At 42.5% G+C, this 22,733-nt stretch overlaps 2 protein-coding genes across 6 annotated transcripts in view; both read right to left on the bottom strand.

Moving 5' to 3' along the window:
* Nucleotides 1-8,678, bottom strand: part of LOC125403493 (interferon-induced protein with tetratricopeptide repeats 2-like) — a 31,438-nt gene extending 22,760 nt beyond the window's left edge. The window contains exon 1 of the mRNA XM_087907955.1: nucleotides 8,574-8,678. Coding sequence (XP_087764081.1) covers nucleotides 8,574-8,592 — 19 coding nt within the window. The 5' untranslated portion in view covers nucleotides 8,593-8,678. The remainder of the gene's footprint in view (nucleotides 1-8,573) is intronic.
* Nucleotides 8,679-14,652: 5,974 nt separating this feature from the next.
* The window catches only part of Slc16a12 (solute carrier family 16 member 12), an 89,984-nt gene continuing 81,903 nt past the window's right edge, over nucleotides 14,653-22,733 (bottom strand). For all 5 annotated transcript variants that reach the window (XM_085693797.2, XM_048438891.3, XM_048438889.3 and 2 more), the window contains 3 exons: nucleotides 20,738-21,317; nucleotides 18,968-19,227; nucleotides 14,653-17,179 (listed from right to left, as the gene is read on the bottom strand). In XM_085693797.2, coding sequence (XP_085549923.2) covers nucleotides 16,917-17,179; nucleotides 18,968-19,227; nucleotides 20,738-21,317 — 1,103 coding nt within the window. In that variant the 3' untranslated portion in view covers nucleotides 14,653-16,916. The remainder of the gene's footprint in view (nucleotides 17,180-18,967; nucleotides 19,228-20,737; nucleotides 21,318-22,733) is intronic.

Raw genomic sequence — 22,733 nt, 5'->3', positions numbered from 1 at the left:
CCTTTGTTAGCCAGATTCTTTTCACACAGAATTGGGTGGAGGAGACTTTTAATCTTTTGGGCGAAGTCCCAGAGTGAATACTGCGCTTACCAGTCACTACAATTTGGACCAGGGAAAAACATAGAAACCGGAGCCGTAGAGGATGTGTACCTCTCCACGTATATCGAAGTAAAACCATGAAAAAGTAAATGAAATTTAGTACTACTTCTCTGTGAGGAAAAGTAATACAGCACTGAAACCTTTGTGCCTTAATCCTCACACACACACACACTTACTTTATTTTTAAAGATTTATTCATTTTTATTTTATGTATCTGGGTCTTTGCCTGCATGTACATACGTGGACCACATATGCTCTTGGTGCCTGCAAAGCCCCAAAGAGGACATCGGCTCCCCTGAGACTGGAGTTCCAGAGGGTTGTGAGCTGCCATGTGGGTGCTAGGGACTGGACTCTGGTCCTCTGCACTCAAGCAGCGAGCACTCTTAACTACTGAGTCATGCCCCTAGCCCTCAAGCAGCATCTTTTAAGTCGTGAAACCCACTCACGGGTTTCTGAAGCATGAATCCTTGCTGAATGTCCTAGACAATATCACTCATAACCTCGAAGTCCTGAAAGAATCTGTGTTCGTCTAAATTGACTTCATTTTGTTTTGTTTTGTTTTTTCCCCTTTGTTTTGTATTTGATGTGGACGAGTGTTTTGCCTGCAAGTAAGAACGTCTGTGTGGCACACGTGTGCAATGCCCCTGGAGCCAGAAGAGGATGTCAGCGTCCCTGGGGATTGAGTAAAAGACAGCTGTGAGTTGCCATGGAGATGTTGAAAATCAAATCCTGGTCCTTCGGAAGAGCAACCACTACTGAGCCGTTTCTCCAGTTCCTAAATCAAGCTTTTTTTTTTTTCTTGCGTGTTTGTTAATTAATTTATTTATTTTACATCTCAGCCTCAGTTTCAAGGTTTTATCTGGAAGTCCTGGAGGTGTTGTAGGGTGACTGTCAGGGCCAAATTAAATCACTACTTAAAAATTTTTGTAAAACCAGCTAGGTGGGTGCCCTTCTGAGCTTCCCTGCTATAATATTATTTTAAATGTGTAGTCCTATGTGGTGTCTTTAGTTCAGTACGCATAAGTAGTAAGTTTCTAGTCCTTCCTAGCATGCTTTTTGCCCAGAGTTCAGGTTTTACTTTTTATAAAATTTTGAAGACAGTTATTCTTAAATTTGTTGCTCCCTTCCCACAGGGGATTATCTATAACTGTAAAGAATGTCCTGGAAGAGCCTGCTTATCTTGTTATCCTGAGGAAAAGTTTTAACAATCATTTAGTTTGTCTGGGGGGGCGGGGAATTTGCCATGCAAAGACAGCTGTATTTTAAAGTGATATCGCCTGACTGACATTGTGGTCCCCATGAGAATCCTGAAGGAAATTTAAATGGGTTGGACCAAATCTGTAGGAGCTCCAAGGCCTCCCTAGTCCTCATCCAAGCTTTCTTCTATTCCCAACATTTACAGAACAGGTCTTTTATTGAGAACTTCCCATTGTTTGGGGAGGGTAAAGGCAATCTGCTCGGTAAGTTTTTCTGGAGAAACATAAACATCTACTCATGTGTCAAATAAGGCACTATCAGCAGAGCCCAGAGTCTATTTAGAGAGCTGTTGAGGTTACTGGGGTTACAGGAGTGTGAGTGACTCAAAGGCACACCCCAGCATGGAGTTGCTTCTGTGGGCCTGCCTGTATCATTTGCCATCGGCACCACTGGGGCACTTATGTAACCTCAAAGGCAGGCCTCTCGAATCTCCAAGCACTCCGAGTTGTCTTCTGAGTCTTCTGAATGCCCCTCCTTTGTCTATGGGAAACTACAAAGCATGGCTGTTGGTCTAAAGGCCGTCTTCCTTAGGGTGCACTCAGTTTTACCTGATCCATACTCACCTTATGCCTGGGCCTTCTTCCTTTTCTTCCAGGTGCCAGGACAAAGGACGCCACTAGCATTTCACTTCTGGCTTTCAGCACTGCTCTTCATTGAGAAAAAACTTATGTATGGCAGCTACTAGTTTAAAGAAGCCCATTCCTTCTGGAGTGAGCATCATCTGTTCATCATCTCTTTCATTTATCTGGGTAGTTTGCCCTGACAGTCACATTTATCATATTTCAATCATTGGGTCTTCCTAACCCTAAAGCTGTACGAGAGTGGTAAGCATGGTAAGATTTCTCTCTACATTCAAGAGTCCCAATAGGCATCTTTCAAGACCTCTTCTCCTTCATTAAGATTTTTGTTTGAGGAGTCTCCGTCTCAATCCTACCAGAATAAATGGGGTAACCATTTAGTACAGCTTTCCCATCTGCTTTATGTGGGTCCTATTTGTGTCATCCTCTCCCTCCTATCCAGCTTTCTTTGAGGAAATAAAGAAAAGGTCTTGCTTGGCCTCCGGACCATCAGAGGACTCAACAGTCTTCCCATAACACTGTAACGTATCATAAAAGAATACACTTAAGGAAATTCCTTAATCTTTTTCTCTTCCAATAAAAATATAATTAAACATGCTGTTATAATTAAGTCGACCTTTCTCAAACCCCAAGGCATATTAGGGTCAGGCCACAATGCCACAAAATATCACCTATTTATTGGCCACAGGTCTATAACTATAAATCAGACTTAGTACCAGAGGACCCTCATTAGGAAAAGATAACACATCCCCCAATTTGACAAGTTGAAAAAATCACAACCATATAGAATGCATTAGTTATTTCGGTGCCCCAATAACAAAACACCTGCAACTTGAAGGAGGAAGGATTTGTTTTGGATCAGAGGGAAGAGTCCATCCTGACGGGACTGGTATGATGTGACCTCAAGGGGTGGCAAACAGAAACAAGGAGATCAGAGTCCATGACCAGTGACTCCTAGACTGATCAGGCTACCCAACTTCCCAAAACAGCATCGCCAACTGGGAGGGAGCAGGGTGGTCAAATATGTGATCCAGACAGAAGCATTTCACAAGCAAACCATCACACAGGCTAAATGTATTCAAGGAAGGGAAGATAAATAACAGTCTCTCTCTCTCTCTCTCTCTCTCTCTCTCTCTCTCTCTCTCTCTCTTTCACACACACACACACACACACACACACACACACACACACACACGGCAGAAATAGAAGTCTGGCCACCAATTTTAATTATTCCCTCTCCTAGAACATTCTCGAAAATATCCAAGCAGTTAGCTGTCTTCTTTTGGAGTAGGTCCTTATACAGAATGGGGAAAGGTTTGCTAGACAGTACGTTTGGAGGGAACATAGTTTCCCATGTAAGTACCATGTACCCTTTCCCAGTGCTCTCTCTTAGCCCACCACTTAGATCACACTGAGTGGGTGTGATCTCCTCCAGTAATCTAGGACTAGAGAGTACCCAGGAAGGGAAGAACTGTGAATTTCCTGCTAATTTTTGCTGTGCAATGACTCTGTAAAATGGAAAACAGATCTTGGGTGGCAGGGACAGCTAGTCCTTAGGGGAAACAATAGGCAAGAACAAAATAAAAGTCCCACAGAGAATTGGATCTCATGGGAAATGGCTTATGTAAGATTTCACTAAGGCAAAAAAACTTTCCATTCTCTATAGGAATAATGTGACTCTGGGGCTCACCTAGCTGCTCCTTGGAAACCTTAGCTCTGACTACACAAAGCCACGTTCATGGGGAGGCTTGCTTCAATTCACAGAGAAAACGTGCACACGTCTTCACTCTCTGGAAAGGACACACAGAGGAGTGTCCTTGTCACCCTAGGTAGCATTAGCTTTTGGTTTGGCTCAGTTGCATAACTACTGTGAAGCACATGGTGACCGTTCCTTAGTCGCTGGCTAATCTAAGCAAGCAAAAAACTGGCTGGAGTGTATAACCCAGCTGACAAAATTTGTTATGAGTGGAGCCAAGTGACTCAGCCCATTGGTAAAGCAGCAAGAGAATTAGTATTTATTTGTCCAAACTCATTCTTTCATTCCTTTCATTTAGGTTCTTATCAGAGTGGTACTTCAAATATTATATGGCTTTTCAAATTCTCTTTTGGTTACACTGAGTTTGGCTTCCAAACACCATAGTAAATGGCTTCTTTTTCTTTTTTTGTAGTGGGTAATGGGGAGGAGAAAAAGGCATGGCTTTCACAGAACATCCTGGGAATTTTATTACTTTGTTCACTTAAATATTTCTTTTACTTTTGAGATTACAATATAATTATTATAATTACATCATTTCTTCCCTTCCCTTTTCTCCTCGGTAATGGATAAGGAAAATGTACTACATTTATACAATGGAGTACTACACAGCAGAAAAAAAATAACAACATCTTGAAATTTTCTGGCAAATGAATGGAGCTAGAAAACATTATATTGAGTGAGGTAACTCAGAACCAGAAAGACAATTATCACATGTACTCACTCACAAGTGGTTTTAAAACATGAAGCAAAGAAAACCAGTTTACAATTCATAATCCCAGAGAACCTAGACAATAATGAGGACCCTTAGAGAGACATACATGGATCTAGTCGACAAGGGAAATAGAAAAAGACAAGATTTCCTGAGCAAATTGGGAGCATGGGGACTATGGGATAGGGTTGAAGGGGAGGAGAGAGGCAGGGAGGGGAGCAGAGAAAAATGTGGAGCTCAATAAAATCAATAAAAAAAAACTCCTTCATATTCCACCTTGATCTCTTCCAAATTTGTAACTTCTTGTTATTGCTGTTAGACACATTTATGTATATGTTTATATATACACATATGCACACACATACACGCTTATAATCCTAAATACAAACATACAACCTGCTCACCCTGTATAATGTCACTTGTGTGCATGTTTTCAGGGCTGATCATTTGGCATTCACAATAGCTAGAGAATAGAAAACAACCTAAATGTCCTTAAACTAATAAATGGGTAATGAAATGTAGTACATGTACACTAAGGAATGCTAGTCAGATATAAAGAAAATTGAAATAATAAAAATTTGCTGCTTAATGGATGGAAATAGAAAAGATTATATTGAGTGAGGGTAACTTGGATCTAGAAAGAAAAAAGAAAAAAACATTGCATATTGTCTCATTGGAGGTTTCTAGCTCCAATTCTTCAGATATGAGTATGTAACTTGCAGTAACTACAGAAACCAGGAAAGTAAAAAGGGACCATTGCTCAAGGAGAGGGGTAGGGGGAGCAATAGAGAGGAGAATAGCAGGGCATAAATTATCTGATGGGGGGCAGAAAGAGGGGCTCTCTAGGAAGGAGGAGGGAGATAAATAAAGGAAGAAGGTAAAATAATAGTAAGGATCTGAAAATCATAATAAAAAAATCATACTCCTCACTATCTACTCCCGACCTATAGCACACATAAGTATGTGGATAAATGTGCATATATATTTTGAATAAAGTTTTCCTATCTGGGCTGACAATGTTCTCTCCAACAGTCAAGAAACATCTAACAAAACCCCAACAGCAGGCATGAAAGTAAATTGTTTAAATTTACTTTAAATTGGTGGTTCAGATTGTCCAAGAGACACCCAAAAAGGGTGTATAAAGTATTGCCATTGCCTTTGGTTATGCCCCAAAGGAGGAAGGCAAGTCCCTATTGCTGAAGACACCACGCATTTCAGACACAGGGACCAGAGGCCCCAGAACCGGAGTGACCTGAAAGCTCCTCCCTAGGACTAGCTGTCTTGGCAGGGACCATACAAATAAAGTACGCTACAAATAAGCACGCTAGAGGGCAGGAGAAGCCAGGATTTGGACAGAAAGGCAAAGTTTGTCACATTTCGCCTTTAACAAAAGCACATTTATGCTGCTCTGCATCTAATACATAGACATATCTAAGCGGGGACTTGCAAACGTTGAAAATGCTTCCCAAGCATCATTATCCACTCAACTACCGGGGAAACAATTACTGTACAGTGGACATTTTTCCTATGGCCAATATTTAGAAATCAAGTTTTCTTTATATGAAAGCTGAAATCAATTCAACCAGGAATTATTTACAAACAATAAAAAAATCACAAGTACTTTATTTACCAAGGATAAAATTCAATTGTTCAGAAACAGGAGACATGTATTCTCCTCCTTGGGTTTGTCTATAGCCTTTAAATGTCATGAGCAGGCTGACTGCTGACCCTGGTGAGGTATGAGGCGTGGTCCCTCTCTGCTAAGCTGTCAGCGCTTTCACATTTCATTTGCTCTTAGTTACACACACCCATCCCGCGTTCTGATTGCAGCTTTCAGAAACATCGCACAGTTCACTCGAACGCTTTAACCCTTCACTGGCTACTCAAGTCCGGTAAAATACTAATTGTATCCAGCAGACAGCGGCTCAGGAGTGCTTATGAGTGGTTAGCAGCGGTTAGTGACTGTATCGTGTCAAGAGGTGGAGTGGGAAGAAAGGGCATTCATGTGAGTGCCATACCACAGAAAGAAGTCAGGGCAGATGTGGAGCAATTAAAACACTGCGGCCATTTTAATTAATGCTTTTGATCAACCAGCAACTTAGTGCTAGATGCCTAAAATACACGTCAAAGAGGTGGACGTTTCTGTTAGGCCTCATGCAGCTTCGACGCCAGTGAACGAATCGGCCAACAGGTGCAAGACGCTTGCATTCAATTTGCTGTCTAATTCACTGTCAAATTGTTCCCGTGAGTTTCTCATTTGATGCTGTTTTATCTTGAAGTATTATTTCAGCCACTTGCTGATGCAGATCTGATTAAGCCAAGCACCATTAAATAAATGTAAAATGACCTCAAAGCAACAGCCATTAACACAGCAAAACAAGTGTCTGGGGCCTTCAGTGTGGTGATGAGGAGTTTGATGGTCTTCACCAAGCATACCTATTTAGTGCCTTCCTGTCAACCTAACAATGTCACTCTCTCTTGACCTGCCTAATCCTGGAAGAGATGCCTGTCCTTCCTTCCCAGTCATAAGTATGGCACAGTGTGGTGCAGTTTGAATGCTGACAGAAAAAAACCAAGAACTAAATCATTAGAATAACATGCATTTTTGAATTGACAACATGAATGTCCTCTCTATCAGGGTCATCTGTAGATGACACCCAGATATTTCAGCAAAACAGCCAATGAATTTCAAAAACATAGTACTGACATAAAAGTGGTTAGCCGAACTCACTCTGTGACCTTATTTAGATTGACAGTTAGCTCAGGCCAATCTACAGCTCCTCCCACTTGCTACACACTACCAGAGTCCAGCCCCTCATGCTATTCTGGCCACCTACGATCTGGCTAGAGCGATAACTGCATCAGAAATTAAAATATGTACCCTACAGTCTGCTTCAACGTGGATTTCTAGTGCATTAGTCTATTTTGTTATTATATTAAATGAAGGGTCCAAGAATAAGAATATAAAAATGTAGATTCCAGAAATAAGAATGTAGAAATAAAGAAATAAAAAGTTGTAAGCCTAGGAGGAGAGCAGCTGAAGGACTAACTTTTAACAGTGGGCTACTCTGCTTTACAACCATAGCTCTATTTACAAGGCCAAAGCATCTCTCTGCAAACTGAGAGTTAGCCCTAAGATAACACCCCGGCCATCCATGATTAACGATGGATATGCGCTGAGCTAACTTTTAGGAGGTGGGTATATGTGACCTCTGGGTTATGCATTATCCCTGCTATGTGAAACTGGCAGCATCAAAGGGGAGAGAGAGCACCAGGGAAGACAATAGATTAATTACAAACACTGCTTTAACTAAAAACTCTGTTAATGGAGATTGTAAAGTAAGGCAATCTGTACCTGAGTTTTACCTTGAGATTCTAAAAATTCCTTTGTTCAGAGCTAATGCTTGATGCCTCTTACTATAAAAAGATGGGTTCAGAAACCTGCCTCTGCCACAGCCTTCTGAAATCCATCTCTGGCTGTGGTCTCAGCTAGCTGATAAGCCTTTTGTGCCCCGTGGAGATTTACTTTTTAAATTTTAATTTTTTTTTTCCTGGAAAAAAGTTTGCTCTGGTTTATTAGGCTTTGGTGATCTGCCCTCATCTTTGTGCGACCTCGTGAACCCAACATTAAATGTGTAAGCATAGGTACCATAAAGAAAAAGTTTCTTTAGTTCTTGGTTTAGGAGGCTAACCCCCAAAAAAGTCATAGATAGCATGGTCAACGGGCTCATGGCAGAATATGTGTTTGAGGAACTAGAACATGGCAATACAGGAAACCAGAGATCAATCAGGGAGGGGCCAGATTCAACTGCTCACTATACCTCACCTTCTAAAAGTCCTACCACCACTTAACATCACCGCTATAGGGACCGCGCTTTTAATAATGCGCATCTCTGGGGTTCCACACTCAAGCCGTATCCAAACCGTAGCATCTACCATTAGGCTGCGGCAGACACAGCTTTAGACGTATTTTGTCCTCAGCCAGACCAAATGTGGGAATCACCTTCCACTGTGAAGCCCTGCTGAAGGGACTAAGTGATCCCTAATATTCCCCAACCCCACTCTTTCACATATTCTCTTCTTGAATCTTAAAATTAGTCTGTGATCTGATTTCATTATCCTTCTCCCCAACTCCACCCCCCACCCCGTCTGTTTCCCGCCTCCAATCTCTTACCTGTGCTCTGCATATTCATATTTTCAATGCGGAAAATAAAGGAGGAGGATATTTATTAAAGCCATGATTCTCCACCGAGGTGCAGAGGGCTTCAGCAAGTCTGGGGCTTGGGGGGTTGGGAGGGGGTGCGAGGCGCGGGGGGGAGGGGGAAGGGTTGTCACAAATGTGAGGGACTACTGCCACCCAGAGGCTAAACACAAAAATGCAGCCTGGGTCTCTTTATACATACAGGACAGTTTCCCACCGTAAGAACCAAATGTCAGAAGTACCAAGGTTCAGAAACTCTGACTTATCTCCATTTTTTGGCAGAATTGCTGACAATGAGGGCTCATTTTGAACCACTGCTTTGGGAAGACCTACCTGCGTTGTTGGTTTTGTTTAATCCTGGTGGAGGGAATGCGGCCTTAACACAGCTCCCAGAGGAGAGCATGCCTTTGCAGATCACCTGGCCCTTGACCTTCTGAGTCCAAGCCAAGGAATGCGCACATGTGCCTGAAGTCCACTGATTGGTGTGACTAGCAGGAGGTGGAGTCAGAGAACTTGAGGCCCAGTCAGGCATGGATTCACACATGTGCATTTATGTATGTGCACACGTATGTGACATGTAAGTGAAAGTAGAAGAAAGACTATCTGGAAGAGTTCCAGAGGGAGAAACCAGAAAGGGTAATAGGAAGAAAGATAAAATATTGCATGTTTCTCCCCCGTGTGGACTCGGGATTTAATTATACCTGAGTGTGTCTGTGTGTGTCCTGGATTGCTTTCTGCTGCTCTAACAAACACCGTCACAAACACCACTAAGGTTCATCTCCTCTTACACTTCCTAGCTAACAGTCCATTCGTGAGGAAGGGCAGGAACTCAAGGCAGGAACCTGGAGGCAGATGCTGAAGCAGAGGCCATGGAGGGTGCTGTTTCCTGGCCTTCTCACTCCTCAGGTCTTGCTTGCCTGCTTCCTTATACAACTCTGAACCATCTCCCCAGGGTTGGCAATACCCACAGTGGGCTGAGCCCTCCCACAGCAGGCAGTCATCAATCACAAAAATGCTCCACGGGCCAGTCTGGTAGGGTTGTCTTCTCAATTGGAGTTCTTTCTCAAATGTCAAGTTTACCAACTCTGATCAGACCAGCATGTTGTGTTATATGCAATGCGGAGGGTCCTCCCAAAGACAGTAAAAGAATGCTTCTTAAAGCCAAAGGACAAAATTACTCAAATCCCTAACTCCATGGCCCACCTTTATCTTTTTCTTTATGAGTTGGATTTGTGTTTGATTTGGGGACAAGGGCATTCTGTCATCTCACCCACGAGCGTCTCTATAGCTGTACCAGCATCCTCATCCTCATTGTCTACATGAGGCAGAGTGTGGCTAAGAAAGCTAAAGGTCTAAAAGTAGGCCCTAGCCTTTCATGTGAGGACCCCAGTGCACTGATTTGCTATTGGGCCATATATCAAACAATTCCCACGGATGGGGCTGGAAACAGCAGCTCCCTTGGTTCTCAGCATTCCCACCGGCACTGATTATTAGGAAAACTTGTTAAGACAAGGATCCTGGATGTTTTTTATTAAGTCAGAGAACAAAGTCTCCATACTGAAAAGAAAATGAATTAAGTATCCTTTATTGTTATTTAAGTACGATTGTTTAAAAATGCCTTTATGTAACAGGAATATTTTCTCTGCTAATGACCTTCACACCAAATGTTGTTAACTATGTGGAACTCTTTCTAAAATCTATTTATTATTAGTGTGCATGTGTGTGTGCATGATATGTATGTATTTGTATATGTGTGTGTGCGTGTGTGTGTTACAAGTGCCAAGAAGATCAGAACACAAATGTCATGTAGTCAGTTCTCTCCTTTCAAGAACTAGACATTGAATTCAGAGATTAACAAGAATCACCTCACCCCCTGAAGGAGGACACCTTCTTTGGAAGTCTGAACGGTCACTCAGTAGTCAGAAGCCAGGACACTCCATCTTTTGTCCTTACGGAGAAGGTCGCATGCTTCATCAGATCACCAGCCAGTATGTAACTGACCCTCACCCAATGAGGAGAGCAGCATGAGACAGCAAGGGAACACTTCGATATAGCCGCTCCACAATACAGCACATTTCAGAATACTATGTTGAATATGATAAGTGTGTGTGATTCATATTTGTCAGTCAGAGCAGAAAGTGGGAAGGTGAATGCAGGAATCAGGCGGGAGGGGGGGAAGGGAGGGAAGGGAGGAAATGGAGTGTTCTAGCACATTTGGTATTTATTATTTTATTCTTGCTGTGATGAAATACCATTACCAAAAGCAACTACGGGAGGAAGCGGTTTCTTTAATTCACAGTTCTATGTAACAGTTCATCGGTGAATGGGTAAGGGCAGGAACCTGGAAGCAGGAGCTGGTGCAGAGGCCATGGAGGGGTGCTGTCTACTGGCTTGCTCCCCATGGCTTGCTCAGCTTGCTTTGTTATAGAATCTAAGACTAGCAGCCCAGAGATGGCCACACCCACAAAGGGCTGGGTCCACTGCCATCAATCACTAAGAATATGCCTTACAGCTGATCTTATGAAGGCATTTCCTTAATTGAGGCTCCTTCCTTTCGGATGACTGTGGCTTGTGTCAAGTCGGCATAAAACAAAGCAGCACAGCCTGGAATAAACCGGATGCGGCCTAGGACCGCCTGTTCCTTACTGTTCCCAGAGATTTACCTTAGGCTCCTAAAGCATGGGCTCTGGAGAAGTGACTCTGGGCTGGCATCCGTGGTCACTTAGAATCTGCAAGACATCAGTCCAGGCCCATCTGGACTTTAGGGTCTCCATTGTAAAGTTGGGTGTGATTCTGGTAGATTTGCCTTTATATGATATTTGGCATCTTCCCCTTGCCACTTTTAATATTCTTTCTTTGTTCCGTATGTTTAGTGTTTTGATTATTATGTGGTGTGGGTATTTTTTTTTCTGCTCTAATCTGTTTGGTGTTCTGTAAGCTTCTTGTATCTTTGTAGGCATGTCCTCATTTAGGTTGGTTAAATTTTCTTCTATGATTTCGGTAAATATAGTCTCTGGGTTTTTAAGCTGGGATTCTTCTCCTTCTTCTATTCCTATTATTCTTAAGTTTGGTCTTTGCACAGTGTCGTAGATCTCCAAGAAGTTTGGGTTAGAAATTTTTTAGATGTAACATTTTCTTTGACTAATTATAATCATTAATTTTAATTATAATTATAATCGATATCCTGCATGTCTTCAGTGCCTGAGATTCCCTCTTCAATCTCTTATATTCTGTTGGTGATACATGCATCTATAGTTCCTGTTTGCTTATCTAAATTTTCCATTTTCAAGACTCCCTCCATTTGTGTTTTCTTTATTGCTCTGTTCCCATTTTCAAATCTTGAACTATTTTCTTCACCTGTTTATGTTTTCTTGGCTTTCTTGGCATTCTATGAGGAATTTATTTTCTCTAAATTTTTGTTTGTCTTTTCCTCAGTTTCTTCAATGAATCTTTTAATTTTCTCTTTAAGAGCCTCTATCATCTCCATATAGTTATTTTTAAGGTCATTTTCTTGTGTTTCTGTTGCGTTGGATTGCTGGGGTCTTGCTGCTGTAGGGCAGCTGGGTTCTGGTGGTGCCACATTGCCCTGTCTGTTATTGATTGTTTTCTTACACCAGCATTTAGGCATCTGGGTTTGGGATGATTCTAGGTCTAGGCGTTGATTCCTGTGTTTGTCTTTATAGAATGGGTGCTTTGTTCCTCGGTTTTTCTTTCCTCTATGGTCTTCTGCTCTAAGTGGCCAAGGTTTCTGGTGACTAACTAGTCTTCAGGTCCAGTAGGGTGTCTCGCCTGGGGTTGGCGGGGGGCCTGTCTGACCTCTGGGATTCCTAGTACAGCCTGGCCTCCAGTGCAGCAGAAGTTTTCTGCCATGGCTGGAGTCCCTGGATTTGGTCTGGCCTCTTGTAAAGCCGAAGTCTTCGTCCAAAGTTGAATACAGAGTCCAGGAGAGGGGGTGAAATCTGACAGGTAATTCTAATTCTAATAGCTTCTTCCCACAATCTCAGAGGAACCACACTTTCTAAAGGAAACCCAACCACTAAATTTGTTGGAAGCCTGATATAGTATAATAAGCACAATGTTTGATATTTCCTAATTGTCACAAAACCTACTCTCTTGTGTCATTTAATTTCAGTAACTTACAAAATCTGATTGCTGACAACTATTTGAGATTAAGTATCTCACTTTTTTTTGAGACAGGGTTTTCCTGTGTAGATCCAGTTACAATGGAACCCATTCTGTAGACCAGGCTGGCCTTGAACTCACAGACTCTACTCTACCTCCTAAGTGCTGGGTTAAAGGCATGCACCACCAGTGCCCAGCTACATCTCACATTTTTAACTTGATCCTCTATCAACCTATTAAATCACTTTATACAGTGTAAAGCTCATAATGTAGAAAACATAGGAGGGCCAGGGATGGCATCTTTAGCCTGATAGTTACGCTGTAAGAAGAGGATAAACGTGGAATAGATAGCCAGCAAAAGATGGAAGAAGACCAGGAGAGAGAAACGGGGCGCTGCGATGTCTCAGGACATCCAGCAGGTGGCAGTGCAGCATAACAGCTCCATGTTAAAATGTTTCCTATGCTTTGGAAGCTCCTTAAAGAGGAAATTGTTTTGTTCCTAGTTACAGTTGAGAGGTGAATGTTGAAGCAAGCTTTATTTACGCCTTAAAGATTCCTCCTCACAACGCTGAGTATTCAAATACATCCCCTAAATCTCAGCATTTTCCCAGACACCTTTGTGGTAGAATATTTGCCATGTGGCTCTGGTTCGGCTGTAACCTTAAGTTGTGACACAAAGTGGTTGTCCCACGTGGTTTTCCCCACATCCAGGCTCTTCTGCAAGAAAGAGAGGTGAAGGAAAACTTCACCTGTGATTTGGGCTCCAAGCCCACAGGAAGAACAGGGCCCGGTTTGCTTTGTAAACAATGTGGCTAGTATGTGGCACTGTACTTCATGCCTGGGACTTCTTTCTAGCACCGTGCCAAGTTCACATGTGATGGTAGCGTGTTAACATGTTCAACTCATGTCATCAGAAGGGAGACTAGTATCCAGGCCATTATGGATACTAACGGATGTGCATGCCAAGTCCATTTTATTATTCTTTTTAACCTTTGGATATGTCTGGAAAGTTCAGTAGTCAAATGTTTTCCCTTACAGATAGTCTTTCTGCTGTGATTTAACATTTCCCCACTCCTTCCATCAAACAGCTTTCCTGTTATGAGAACAGGAAATGAGAAACGGGAAATTTCCCAGCCACTTGTCACCGATAGCTGCTCAATTAACAAACGTTTGGTGGAGTTTAACAAGACTTAAAAACTCTGAAGTGTGGTGACTCAGTTTACCTACTCTGAATCCACACTATTTCCCTTAAATAAACAATCTCCAAACTGTGCTTCTCGGGATCAGAAAGAGAAAGCCAAGTAGACTGGCAAGAGAGCAGGTTACATAGGGAGCCGGGAGGCGTAATTTGCTTCCTCTCCCTCTTAAACCACCCACCCACCCAAATTCTTCTAAAGAGAAGCCTGCATTAATCAACAGTAAACTAAGCCACTTTGCTGGAAGTAGTAGTAGTAGGTGTGTGTGTGTGTGTGTGTGTGTGTGTGTGTGTGTGTAAAAAACAAAGCAAAATTCCTCTTGGGGAACTCTTAGACAATGCTACTCTAAAATCTATAATGATTCAGAGGACTGATGCAGAATCCAGTAGAGGATCTGGTTTGGCACAGCCTTTTGAATCCATGTAAAATGACATAAACTGTCACAATGGGAAGGAGTAGACTCCAGCATCAGATGGTATCAGGTAGCATCCTTACTCAAAGTGTAGTAACTGCTGATCTGTGAGATCTGGTACCTCAGTTTCCACATCTAGAAGATGATGGGAGCTTAGGTTAACATAGAGATTAAGTAGGAGGGCATATAGGAAGTGGTTATCATCTAGAAAAACTCAATGAAGGATTTAGAGTTTTATGAATCACATTAGCAATGTCTTAATATGATCTGGATAGGCCTGCTCCCAAATCCTTTGTCTACGGAAAAGAAATTGTTCCAAACATGTGTCTATAAATCCACTTTATTTTGCCTTTGAACTAGGAAAACATTAGCCTATATAGATCCATTTGTAAAATATTAATTTAAACAGAGGAAGAAATGGCACATTGAAAAAGTAGATCATTTCTTCTGTTTTTCTACTTAGTCAGTTCCAAAGTAGAACTCACAGTTGGAGAAACAACTGTATTTAAGGCATAGAATCATTCCTATACAGTTTTATTCTTGATCCCATAAAAATGTCCTATTCCCATGAATTCCTTACAATATGGAACTAACTGTTCCAAATTTTTCCATGAAGAAAAAAAAAACAGTAGAAATTTTTATAGGTCCCAACTATAAACTCTAAGATTTACATTTCTTCTTACTGGTTCTTCAAAATATGTTGCCCCCAGAAAGTTAGGATGCAAATTTATTGCATGGATAATGTGAAAAGATCTGAAATGTTTTAATATAAAATGTTAAAATATTTGATTGTTATCTTAATCTTTCATAAACATAATAGAGAAATTTTATTATAGAATCACATAAATGAAATTTACTATAATCAATGCTTTGAAGACATACAAATAAGAGCACTTATGTTTTTTTAAAAAAATCATTTTTAAGGTAAAAAAAGGTGTCATTTAAGTAAAGTGCTATTTCAAAATAAGTATTTCATTTTAACTTTCAATTTTTGCAAATATACCCAAAATGTTCTTAGACTAGCACATGAAAAAGTGGATGGATTCAAAACTAAAGACACAGGATGAGTAATGACAGAACATTCACATTCCCTGTGAAAAGCTACAATGGAGGAATATCGTTTTCCCCACCAAGCAGGTATCCCATCATGAAAACAATGTAGCAACACAACACTCCAATTCAAACAAGGTCTCAGCCATCCTCAGACTGTCCTCAATGCTTTGTTATTTCTCCCAGCACCATGTCTGGCAAAAGCCACTCTGAGGCCTCTTGGGGACAGTAGGTTAAATGGCCTTTGAGATCAAAATGTTTCCTTGTGACTTGGATTTAAACTCTTGACTGGTTAAGACGCCCCTTTCAATTGCATTACTTGACTTCTTTGCAGATGTGACATGATTGGGGATCCGGGCTTCTTAATTCTACGGATTTAAAACAGCTGGAGATAAACTGGGGGCCCCCCCGCGCACCCTCTTTTTTCTCCATGTCCTCTTCTCCAATCTGAAAATTCAGAAGTGATTCCAAGTCACAGAAAATTTGGGTTTTTGAGAATGAACAGACAGTTCTAAACTGATGAGTCAGGTTTATAATTATGATCCAAAAATGAGCGGGGTGAGCACGGAATACCAGTTTTAAAACCTTACTATGATAAGAAAACCCCCAAGTCTTCTTTTGGACAATGAAGAATCTAATGACTGGTTTGCAAAGAAAACTCCCATCAGGCACCCTGCTGACCTAAGAATCCAACTACTGCTCCGACTGGAGTAGCGCCAACATTCTTCTGTCCCTAATGGGAATGTGTCTGCAGTTCAAATGCAAGGTGGGGACTCCTGGGGTGTTACACACATTTCAGAAAGGATGGAGAAGTTGCTCCATCACTCACTCAACGAGTTGTGTTAAATTTAGAGTATTATGTGGCAGTGACCGGTGAGTGGCAGGGACAGTTTGAGTGAAGAGCTTCCTGTTTTAGTTAGAAACACTGCCTGCCACCCTTTAAAGCCCATTCCAAACATGGTGTTTCATGATTATGTGGACGCTCAAAGTGAGGTCTACCCACTGGAAGAGGGAAGGGTTGATAGGGAAACTAATAAAAGACAATCTGATGCATATTAATCATTGCCTTTCAAAGAGTCTCAAATACCCCTTGCTACTCTATTTAAAAATTGAGGCGCTCCACCCGAAGCCAGCTCTGCATCTTCACCCTCGGCTAGCACACCCAGTGCATCCTTAAGAATGAGAGGAAAGAGAGAGACAGGGTCTTTCTGATGACAAAACTGTTGCCCGGTGGCCTCTGCTTTGGTTATGCCTTGGAGTTACCCTTAAATACAATACATTCCATCAACTATGCCCTGACCTCCTTCATGGAGTTAAGTTTTACAATGAGTACAGATCCTGAATGAGAAAACTCTAGGCTACTCCAGATTTCTTGGTTGTTGGTTATTTCCCCCTTATAAATATATTAGCAAAACAGTCTTAATAATTTTCTTGGGAGGTGATACTCTGTCAAAATAAAACACTTCCAAAATGTGAACAATCCGGCGGGCTCAGGTCCACCAGCCTTGAAGATTCCCGGCGACCAGGCCACACCGGTCACGTGAGGTTGCAGCCTGGCACAGCCGTAGCCGCGGATTCCTCATCTTTCTTGTCCAGCTCCCTTGCTACCGAGTAGGCCACTGAGCCATTGGTCCAGAGCGGCAGCTTGGGATTTGATTCTTTGGCCAGGAACCGCAGCTGTGCTCTCTTCATCCTCTTTACGACCCTCGCGAAGCCAAGCAGCACGGAACTAAACATCATGGCGAATCCGCAGAGCAGGAACGCCGCTGTATAGTTGCCCGTCGTGTCCACCAGCCATCCTGCAGCAGAGGCAAAACCGCATTGCTGAACTAAAACTTCAATTACCAGAGTTACCCAGACTCAAATTTAATCAGTTTGCAGGATGACCACATAGACCGCAGCACACCATCAGGACTGAATGAAAAGCAGATGGCCTAAAATTAGCATGCAGCAACTGAGAAATACATTCAGATTCATTAGGGCAACTCATAAAATAATTTAATAATTGCTATTAAGTGAAGGACTTAGAACAGCCCTCTGACATACATGGACCTAATCGACATGGGAAGTAGAAAAAGACAAGATCTCCTGAGTAAATTGGGAGCATGGGGACCATGGGAGAGGGTTGGAGAGGAGGGAAGAGGTAGGGAGGGGAGCAGAGAAAAATGTAGAGCTCAATAAAAATCAATAAAAAAGAGTACTTCTATATCTACAGGAAAAAAAAAGAATAGCCCTCTATACTCGGTCATCACACAAAAAATATTAGTGATTATTAAATCCATGAAATCTAGTAGAAAAGATTCGAATTTAAATTTCATCACTTGTAACTTTAAACATTACTTAAATTATTAAAGTTGAGTCATTTTACATAGGGGGTTGAGTGGACATGCAAAATGCTAGTAGAATTCCCAGACCCCACACACTATTTTAAGTAACCTAACCGGCTTCAACTCAGTACCCAGTTGTCAACAGAAGTCTAGTTTCACCTATATCCCACTCAAATATAAGGACTTCGGGCCATTGCTTCTTGGCCTTTTGGCTAAGGTTGAATGTGGTGGTGTGTATCATTTTAAATGTACACACCTAAGGTCACACATCCACAGCCACAGATTGGTTTCTAATTGTGTTGCTGATGTAGCTTATCAATCCCAATATCTATGCCAGCCACAAAAGTTGAGGACAACCATGGCAAATGACGAGTAAAATATGAGTCACAAGCATCAGAGAATCAGAGGGGTGAAGCTGTACTTGGCAGGCAGCTACTTTGTAATTGACAAGGGGCATCTTTAAATTTTTCCTCAAAACATCATTCGTATGCCAGCCATTCACTAGGAAAGCTTCTCTTTTTGCCCACTTCAAACCCAGCAGTCCAAAGGGTGTGTAAAGATTAATTCACAGTCTACAAAGTTCCCCACGATCTGTACTCCCTGCATACATTTCTGCTATGGTCTGACTCATGTGTGGATTTCCATAGGAGCAAAGTGGTCATTTTGAAAGTCAATAGACATTCATCAGCTTCCTCCCGCTTGCATTAAAATGGAATCTTAATTTCCTGTCATAAATCCCTAGCTCACAATTCCTAAAATATACGTTCATCAGTTTGCAGAAAAACTTTAATGTCACCAACACTTAGTACATATAATGATAAAGAATGCAGAGGCCTGTCCTCCGCTCTCAGAACCACACCGTCATGCTACTGCCTGTTTTGTGGCCTCACCAACCACCGCTCCATTTTGGAAGCAAAAGTTCCTCCTGGATGTGCCTGGATTACTTAGAATTGAAACAAATTGGAACAAGTTCTTTTACTTCTACTATTACTATGAACTGCAATAAGACCCTGACGTGGGGACTCTTTCCAGGCAAGCCACCATTGTTACTTGGTTGGAACAAGATTATAAATGAATGATGTGGGCAGGGCTGCACCTCTTTGGTGGCTCCTGCATTCCCACTGTCTTTGTCTCTCCCTCTTCTCTAACTCACATGATAAGCTTTCCTGAACCTGTGGAATAGGAGTGGAGTTCACGAGAGTGTGTTCACTTCTTCCACATTGCTATGACGACCGTGGCTAGTACGTTTTTAATGCTCACCTGCGATGGGTGGGCTCACCAAGTACGGCACCGCATGAAGGAAGTAGACCACGCCAAGCGCTGACGACAAAGAGGTGGTCCCCACTATCTCTGCAGTCACTACGGGGATCAGGGTAACGTAGGCTCCATCAAAGTACCCAAAAGTACAAGAGAAAGGCACGAGAAGGGGGAAACTTTGAAGCATTGGGAGACACAGATAGCACAGCCCATCCAGTGCCACGGCAAAGAGGTAGCAAACATACCGGTAATTCTTCAGACACCTACGGACGGGAAGAACAACAATGAGAATGGGACTCACGGATCCGTAAAAGAGATTTTGTAGCAAGCCACGAAGCCGTCGGCACTGCAGCTGTTTACAGGGGCCCTTCTTATTTGTGCTATCTTCCAACTGCGCTTTTCTTTTTAAAGATCAAATGTTTAAGTGGGGGTGGGGTGCATATGTGAGCATGGACATCGGGTCCCACGGGGGCCAGAAGAGGGTGTGGTATCCCCTGGAGCTGGAGTTACAGATGCCTGTGAACTGCTCAGCGCGGTGTTAGGAACTCTCCTCCAGCGTTCCGCAAAAGTACCAAGTGTTCTTTATGGCAAGGCCATCACTCCAGCCCCTGCTATCCCCTAATTGTTCTGCCGGCAAATGCAGATAAATTGATGTCTGTAGGAAGCATAGTGCGGTGATTCGCTGAACTTAGATGGGTACGAGGTTGCCGCTTCACTCCCTGCGTCACTCTAAAATTCTTCCCCCGTAAACTGAGGCTATCTGCTTCAGTATCTATAAAGACGGTTGTGAAAAAGCACACCGCATGGCGAGAGGCTACAGTTTTCTAGGCATCTACCATATTGAGTGCTCTGAGATGTGAGAGCCATTGGTATGGAACACATCGCAAACGCCCAATAACTCAACTGGTCACACACGGCTAAGACTGGAACGTGGTGACGGCCTGACTTAAGACTAAGTCCCATCTGCAGACTCCCCAACGGTACTTCCACTCCATTCCTCTCTGCGACCCCATCCCCTCCATGATTCCAGTTATTTGAAAAACTGTACAAATGTCAGCTCTGGCCATTTGCAAACGCTCTCTCTCAGTATCCTCTAAATATTACACTGACTTGTTTGACAGGAGGAGGTGCTCGAGAATCTGAGCACTAGGTGATTTTTTCCTGGGTCATGGGGTTAGCAAGAGACAGAGCTGGCATGAGAATTTAGGTCTTGTGCCTAGCCGTGCCTCCTGCAGTTTACATGTTGCTTCTGTCTGAATCATCACTGTGCCGGGGACATCGCCCTCCTTCCTTCCTTTGACCTTAATTTAGACTGTGGAATTGCTGGGGAGGGGCTCGGTGAGTCTGTCCAGGACAGGAGGTGCTAGTTTTATCACCAGCAAAGCACAAAACCAAACAAGTAGAATCCATCCTAAATATCATATTAATAATGCTAGAGAGTGACAGTCAGATCCTGATTAACTAAAGCATAATTTGTGTGCAACCGTGATATTCTTTTCAGTATAACTCAAATGTAAAATTCCTCATCCCAAGGCACCATTAGAAGTTTGCAGTCTTCAATCCAAACTGGCTGTAAATTTCCTATAAATTCAGTCTCTAAGTTTACAACATCATGAAAGTATTCTTTTCCCACGTTCAGATCTACATGTGTGGCTAAAGACAATGTGTGTGTGCGGTATTGTACCTGAGCCTCCTACCTGGACTAGATCCAGCTCCCCTTTCCGCTACTACATAACCAGTTGTGTTTTCATAGATTTTTTTTTTAAATTTTACCTTCTGTCAGTAAGCCATCCAAATGTGATGTTGCCAACAATATCTATCACCCCGAGTATGGACATAAGGAAGGCAGCTTGCTGGTGGCTCACTCCGACACTCAAAGCGTAAGGCACCAAGTACACAAAGAGAGGGCTGCAGCCGTAAGCCATGAACAGAACAGAGACAGCTAGCACGACGAAGTCCGACATCAGTAAAAAACCGTATTCCTGCTGCAAAGAGCAGCAGAGGCAGGTCCGTGCCCATTCTTTGGTCAAAGGCGAATAGGGAGACGCCTGTTGACAGTTTTCCCTCGGCATTCCGTGGTCGTGATTCTTCTCTGGATTCGAATGGTCCTCTTTAAGAGTAATCGGACGCATCAAAGCGCCGCAGACACAGAGATTCAAAACGAACCCTCCAAGAATGAGCAGGGCTCCTCGCCAGGAAAACTGTTCGATAAGGAGTTGAACGACAGGAGCCAGGATGAAGGTGCCAATGCCACTGCCTGACATAGCAATCCCGTAAGCCAGGGCTTTCCGCCTGCTGAAATACTTGCCAACCATGGCAATTGCCGGAGAGTAACAAAGTGCAAATCCGAGACCTGGGAGACAGAGAAGACCATGAGTGCTGGTTGGTTCGCGGTGAGCGGCCAGTGTGGGGAAAACGGTCTTGGAACAAGATGGCTGGGATCTAAGAGAATCTGATCTTCCAGGACATCCCTTTAAAACTGTTTGTATACCCAGCTGAAAAATTAGTCTCCCTGTCCGTCATCCATAACTAGCAAAATACACGACCTAACGTGGCATTCTTCTTAGGAAGAATGCACTAAAAGAAATGATTTCTCAAACTAAAGAAAATACAGAACTTGAAAAAAGGTCACTATTCAAGGTAAACTGGAACTTAACTAGCAAAATTTAGAAAATGCTAAGCCAAGAAACTGATTCCTTCCTCCTTCCCTTTCCTGTACCCTCTCTCCCTTCCTCCCCTGCCTGTTTTTGTAGGCTATATTAGCTGAATGATTGCTCAACTCTACGCTGCCTGAGAAGACACTTTGACATCTGTGCCACCCTGGATTTGTACAGAAACAGGCACATGAGTACCTGGAAGTTGCAGAATACTTTCACTTAGGTGGGATGCATCATAGAATAGGAGACATTACATAGGAATATGGAGCTGGGAAATAAACCTCATGGTCTTCAGAAAAATGCCAATAGTCCCAACGGCTTTAAAAAGCTTTCTGGCTTCTATTACCTTAGTCTAACTTAGACAATCTACAGGAATTCAAGCCTAGGTTTTGGAACATGTAGGTAATTTGCCTCCACACATCTAGAGATAACTGTGACATATAGAGCACATCCAAAGGCTGTTGGTGCCAGAGAAGAGAAAGAGAATCGCTTCCAGCTCCCATTCTCATGGTTAGCAGATGGATGGGTTTCCAGATGTGGGACTTGCAGCGCTGAAACCAGATCAATTCCTAGCAAAATTAGCAGTCAGGCCCTTTGAGTTACTCCGTATATGTACCTTCCTTAGGGACAGATCCATATGTACAGACTCCCTGTGAGCTTACATCCACTATCAACCTAATTCATGCTACACTCACAGCGTAGTACCCAGACAGGAGTGGGTACCACTTTCCATGCCTGTATCAGTGATGAACAGAATCCCACCTTTATCCTTCCAGTCAACTTCATTAAGATCCTATGCGGTCCCCTTAAACTGTAGTTTGTGGGATATACGTGTTCTTCTCATTTCATAAAATCCATTATGATTTTCTAAAGTGATGTTTCTATATCACTGAGAGAATGTGAAATAGGAGGGTATCTGTGGCAATGTGCTATCTTTTCTAAACTGAAATTCCCACTTAGTGGATAATAATACTCATAATAAAGCCAGGACAACTCAGGCTGAACACAGTGTTTAGAGTCTTAGCCAAGGCAGATGGAGATTGACTATTGTGGACAATGTATACTGTGCTGACTCATTTATCATTTCTTCGGAGTCCAGAATGTCAGGCATA

The sequence above is a fragment of the Myodes glareolus genome, chromosome 7 (genome assembly GCF_982192425.1).
Source record: "Myodes glareolus chromosome 7, mMyoGla1.1, whole genome shotgun sequence".
Lineage (NCBI taxonomy): Eukaryota > Metazoa > Chordata > Mammalia > Rodentia > Cricetidae > Myodes > Myodes glareolus.
Note: the sequence above shows the minus strand (reverse complement) of the source record. Positions and strands in the feature narration are given on the sequence as shown.